The 6,323-nt window shown below is 36.8% G+C and overlaps 1 protein-coding gene across 1 annotated transcript in view; it reads left to right on the plus strand.

Moving 5' to 3' along the window:
- Positions 1–5,840, plus strand: part of KDM1B (lysine demethylase 1B) — a 33,228-nt gene extending 27,388 nt beyond the window's left edge. The window contains exons 17-22 of the mRNA XM_032222770.1: positions 1,152–1,226; positions 1,779–1,895; positions 3,064–3,189; positions 3,770–3,892; positions 4,486–4,638; positions 4,865–5,840. Coding sequence (XP_032078661.1) covers positions 1,152–1,226; positions 1,779–1,895; positions 3,064–3,189; positions 3,770–3,892; positions 4,486–4,638; positions 4,865–4,948 — 678 coding nt within the window. The 3' untranslated portion in view covers positions 4,949–5,840. The remainder of the gene's footprint in view (positions 1–1,151; positions 1,227–1,778; positions 1,896–3,063; positions 3,190–3,769; positions 3,893–4,485; positions 4,639–4,864) is intronic.
- The last annotated feature ends 483 nt before the right edge of the window (positions 5,841–6,323 follow it).

Below are 6,323 nucleotides of genomic sequence, written 5' to 3' on the forward strand. Positions count from 1 at the left end.
TGCTGCTGATGACGTCAGGTACGCGCTTTCGTCGAGCGCGGTTTTGTCTACCGCGGTTTTGACGGGTCACGGTTGCTCTCATCTTCCACCCTGTTCCAAACTTCAACTCTGACTTTTCTCAGTGCTTCTCCATCATTTAAAGTTCTGCTGATTCATCAGAAATAGCATTTGCTTTTGCAGTAGCTGAATCACACCGGTGGCTCATGTTCAACATATGTTGTACTAGAAGGCACAGATCAGGATCACAAACAGGCTGAAGAACCGTTTTTATCCGTGGGCTGTCAGACTGCTGAATGAAACATAATGCCAGGCCTGCAATTATATCCCTTTTAGAATTTTGGCCTGCCACACTTTCTCTTATTTCATTATGCTGTTTCTTTAGTATAGTTGATGGGAGGGGGGAATGGAAGGAGTAGGATTGTGGAATGTGTTATTGTTTTCATTCTTTACTAGAAGCTCAAGGTCATCTTTTGTCTCCGTACTTTCACACCTGATCGGAAGCAGCTGGGTGTGGACGCCAGCGTGGAAGAAGAAGATTGGACCATGTGATGGATTGTGGGTGTGGGGACAAGATCATGAACTTTTAACTAGGTGGAATTGTGATGTCATTTCCAGTATTGGGATCCATAGCATGATGCCAACATGTCTGTCTTATTAAATTGGAACCTTAAGGATAGATCTGCCTTGGACTCTGATTTAATTCTGCATGATATTTGGAACGCCGACACATAACTCTACAACAATATAGTATGATTGACTTCCGGAGCCAGCGCGACGTGCAGTACATGGTGCAATAGGATTGGGTGTTTGTTAGTAGGATTCACTGGGCTAGAGATTTTTGGTCTTTCACTGTGAGTTGTATTGGGTTGGTGGGGGGAGCACGAAGGGAGGCTCAGCCAATCTCATTGTACACATGTTGTACTCTGGCAATAAAGCTTTGAATTGAATTGATCCTTTTCTTGTACTCCTGCTAATCCAGGTCTTCCTTGTGTTGTTCTTGTGCCCTTTGCTGGAAATATTCCTGCTTCTTTGTGGACAATGTTTCAGCTTCTTTAATGTCAGCTGAAATATATAGGGAAGAGAACTCTGTGTTAATGTCTTGATATGCAGTATAAGTAAGTGTTTTACCATCTCCTTTTCATTCTTAAAAGGTCTGTAGCATCGATTACTCAGGAGAAGAGGTAAAAGTGACCACAAAGGATGGAACTCTGTGGACAGCACAAAAGGTGATCTCCCATTCTTTGGGGTTGTAGTTTAGATCAGGCTGGCCCATGTTGGAGTGGCAAACTTTAAAAAAAAAACATTTTTATTTTGTTATTATCGTACTTTTCCATTTGACAGCTGAAGGTGGCATATTTGATATCATGAGATCTTCATACTGGAGGGAGCCAACAGATTTTATTCATTCCCTCCTGGGTGGAGGAGCAGGGAAGTTAAATGCAGTTGATGAATTAAATGTTTTTTAAAAAAAAACTTTTTAGAGCAAATATTGTGTGCCTCTGATTTATGATCTGTGCTTTTGAGAAATGTTTTTGCAAGAAGTAGAAAATATGCACTGCAGTTTTTAATATCTATTGTGTTTCAAAATCCTGCAACCTGCCCTCACAAATGTAAACCATAGTTCAGAAGTGGGAAAACTCAACCTATTCTGTGCCACTCTCCCTTTTATTTTCATGACTAATTTGTTAGCCCAATTCTAGGCTAAAATATGGGATTAGAGATAGAATCCTTTAGCATTCTATTATAATATAATTTGGGCTATTTCTCTCTCTCTAAAGGTTCTAGTTGCTGTACCTTTAACTATTCTTCAAAAACCAGCAATTCATTTCAAGCCAGCTTTATCAGATAGAAAAATGAAAGCTATCAACAGTTTAGGAACTGGGGTTATTGAGAAGGTAAGGTATTGTTTTTTGTTATTAAAAAATAGAATACAAACAGCAAATATTTGCAGGGAATGTGTTCCAATAGAAATGTGTAGAGGCCAGTGAAGGCCTTCCAACTCTGTGCTGTAGATAAATTACTACCATATTTTTCGGACTATAAGATGCACCGGAGTATAAGATACACCATGATTTTGAAGAGGTAAATTTTTTTAAAAAAGTTTTTGCACTCTGCAGGCCTCCCAAACCCTCTGCACACCTCATTTTTTGCAAAAAAAAAAAAAAAAAAAAGGCAAGCAGAACTTTGGGAAGCTCTTAGTGTTCCTGGGGGCTGCCCCCCCCTAAAAAATAAGCAAAAAAGGCCCTTTTTTGCAACCCAAAAGGGCATACAGAGCTTTAGGAGGCTTGTAGAGTGCTCCTGAGGGCTGGGGGGGGGGGGACAAAATGGCCCATGTTTTGCTCTTTTTTGCCCTCCTTAGCCCTAGGAGCACTTTGCAAGCCTCCCAAACCCCCTGTACATCCATTTTCGCAAAGGGGGCGGGGTTTTGGTAGGCCAAAAATGCTGTATTCATTGTATAAAACACACCCAGATTTTCACCCTCTTTTTTGAGGGGAAAAAGGTGCGTCTTATATTCTGAAAAATACGGTATTTGAATACTGATATAGGTCCATATACTTGTATTAATATTTCTGGTAAAGGGTCCTAAAACTAATCTTGAGTTCCTATGGACTCCTTCATAACATTTTTAGAAATTATGTTCTTTACATAATCTGGTTTAGACAGTTTTATTCCAGTAAGAATGGATTCCACATGTATGTATTCATAAAAACTAATCCATAGTAGGAGGAAAACCCTTTATTTTTCAAAACCAGTCTTGAGATTTCTTGACATCATTAGTTGGGTGTAAGTTGGAGCTAAGCTAAGATCAATCCACTTCTCTGTATACATTCCTAAAAATTGTAAGGTACTCAGATGTTAAATCTGTACTATTCAAATTAAATTTATTTGATGTTAGTTTGGATGAGAAAAAAATATCTGAAAGTAATGTATTGATTTTACGCCCCTATAACCGGATCTGTATTTACGGAAAGAGATGGATTTTACTCCTTGCTGCTATATACTACATTTATGCAGGATGACAGTGCTTGTGAACAAAGAGGATAAATACTGTTTTTTTTTTAGATTGCACTACAGTTTCCTTACAGATTCTGGGAGAGCAAAATCCAAGGAGCCGACTACTTTGGCCATATTCCACCTAATTCAAGCAAACGTGGGCTCTTCAGTGTTTTCTATGACATGGACCCACAGGTATCGGTATCTTCCTATTCTTCAGATTTGGAAAAAAAAATACTTTTCAGAATACTTTTCCTCTTTGTTTTAATGTAGATTGGCATTTCCCCCCCAATATAGCAATAGCAATAGCAGTTAGACTTATATACCGCTTCATAGGGCTTTCAGCCCTCTCTAAGCGGTTTACAGAGTCAGCATATTGCCCCCAACAACAATCCGGGTTCTCATTTTACCCACCTCGGAAGGATGGAAGGCTGAGTCAACCCTGAGCCGGTGAGATTTGAACAGCCGAACTGCAGAACTGCAGTCAGCTGAAGTAGCTTGCAGTGCTGCATTTAACCACTGCGCCATCTCGGCTCCTATATAATATCTCACTCCTTTACGGTACATTTTATGCTAAGAACATTTGACAATTTTGACTTTTGTCATCTAAAATGAATGTGTTTTGTTGTTAAGAAGGCAAGCACTTAAAAAAAATGGTACTGTGATTATTCTGCACCGGCACATGTTCTAAGTAGTTCAGTTTTATGGGCTGGCCAGCATTCAAGGGAGCCACCAGTAGAGGAAACAATAGCTGATCCTTCCTTTATGTTTTCAGCGTAAATGCAGTGTTCTAATGTCTGTCGTAACTGGAGATGCTGTGCGAACAATAAGGAACTTAGATGACAAGGAAGTGCTGCAACAGTGCATGGCCGTGCTTCGGGAATTGTTTAAGGAACAGGTTGGTTTCTTTCTCAGAGATGATAACATCCATTCCATACATGTGGAAAGCAGAGACTTCCCAGGACTTTAAAAAAAAAAAATCAGGGCTGGATGAATTTATTATATGATCTGTCATTTTCTAAACGTTTGGTATTCAATTTGGTCCACTTCTACATGACTTCAGTTTAAAATTGTGCTTATTTTTAGCACACTAGGGAAGAGCATTTCACACACACACACACACAACTCCAACTTGAGATTTGCACGTAACACTATCATGGATGCCTAAGAAACTGAAATTTGCAGGAAATGACTGGAGTGACTGACTGATTGAATTTGTTAGGTTATAGTTGTTCCACAAAGACAAAACCTGTGAATCCATGCATCATAACTATATAAGAATGATAATACTCTAGTTTTTTCCTGTATTTTGTGTTGAATGAAGCTCAGAGTACATGATTAATGAAGTCTGCTTTGTTAATTATTCACGAGACAATTATGCATTTTTATGTTTTAACAAGATGTTAAAACATTCAATATGTTTTAAACAAGTGTCTGGATTCAGATAGTTTCATTTTATTGGTATTAATTTTGCTTATCTTTGCAATTCAGGAAGTGCCAGATCCAATCAAATATTTTATTACAAGATGGAGCAAAGACCCTTGGATCCAAATGGCATATAGTTTTGTAAAGACAGGGGGCAGCGGTGAAGCATATGATATACTTGCTGAAGACATACAGGGAAAAATCTTCTTTGCTGGAGAGGTGAAATCTCAAATTACATATATTAAAAAAAAATACAGCTTTGTTCAAATCAGAATGAAGTTTGAAAACTCTAAAGACATATTCACGCTTTGAATAGGTTGTGGGATTCCTGAAATTATTATAGGGAATTACTGTTGCTAAGCAATGCAGACATAAAAGTGCAATTTAGAAGAGCCTTTTGTATTTCTCTCAAAATATATACTAATACTTTTTTTATTTTAAACAGGCCACAAATCGGCACTTTCCGCAGACTGTTACAGGAGCCTACTTGAGTGGTGTTCGAGAAGCAAGCAAAATATCAGCATTTTGAATACTAGTTTACATTTTAAAACAAATCCTAAATCCATGTGGTGCTCAAATTTGTGAAGACAAAAGCGATTTCATTGTTTATGCCTTGAAGATGCACTTCACACACTTCATCCCTTATTTTTTCACTAGGAAGTCTGTATTATGAAAGGTGGAACTGTAATGAACCTTAAATAGTGGTAGATGGATTGTCAAATAGTAGTTGAATGTTTCTTCAAAAGGATAGGTTTTCTCCAATCATGTATAGGGTGAAAAAAAAAGTCTAAGAAATGGTTAGAAATACAAACCTGGAGGCCTTTGGTACCATTCAATTATATAGTACACATAAACAATAACATTCATTACTGACCTGCAAAAAATAACATTAAAAGCTTCTGTATGAAGCTAGTATTTGCTCATCATGTAAATGGCCTAATAAAAATATGTGGACATTTCCTTTCTGTGCACTTAGTTTTAATAATCAGAACTTTAATTAAATATTATGGTAGTAGGCAACTCTGCGAGAAAAAAAATTGGGTCTTAAAATTGGGCTTGGTTTGTTTTTGAAAAGTTAAAGGATGTGATATTATCCAGAAGCAAATTTAAGATGATGTAATAACATGTAGTGTGACAATTTCATTATGCCAGCATCAACACCTTTTCTTTACTTGCTACAAACATGCAATATGCAATATTTTCTAAATATATAATGGAACGGCTTGTCTCCTGGAATTTTGAGTGCTCCATTGCTGGAAATTTTCAAGAAAAATTGCACAATCATTTGTCCGAGATGGTATTACGACTCCTGCCTTGGGCAGGGGGGTTGACTAGAAGACCTCCAGGGCCCCTTCCAGCTTTGTGATTCTATGAAGACTTGAAAAGTAGAGGACAGACTGGAAAAAAAATACTGTTTTAAAATAGACAAGTTATAATATTGTAAATTTTACTACATTAAATGAACTATAATGATGAAAACATGTATATAAAGAAAAACAAACATGATTTCTGGAAATTTTGTCTGATCTAAAATGCTCAAATTATGCGAATGTTTATCTAAAGCAGTTTAGCTGGTTTTTTTTTTACCTAAAACTTATTTTCTTTGGTACTTATTAATCCTTTTATGTGAAGTTTAAAAAAAATAACAAATGGTATTAGCAAATAAAGGAAACACATCTTAAACCCAAATTATATAATGTGGAGCATTTACATACTGAGGACTAGGTATCTGTAGGTATTTTATTGTCATTAATGTGGAACTCCTGCTTTAGATATTGAATTGTTTTTACAAGGAAAGATCAGTTATGAATATTTTTCACATTTATTTAAATGAGCTAAAATATTCAGGGAAAAATCCCAAAGATCTTTTGAAACTTGTTCATTTATTTACATATAGCAAATTA

Source organism: Thamnophis elegans, chromosome 8, assembly GCF_009769535.1.
Source record: "Thamnophis elegans isolate rThaEle1 chromosome 8, rThaEle1.pri, whole genome shotgun sequence".
Lineage (NCBI taxonomy): Eukaryota > Metazoa > Chordata > Lepidosauria > Squamata > Colubridae > Thamnophis > Thamnophis elegans.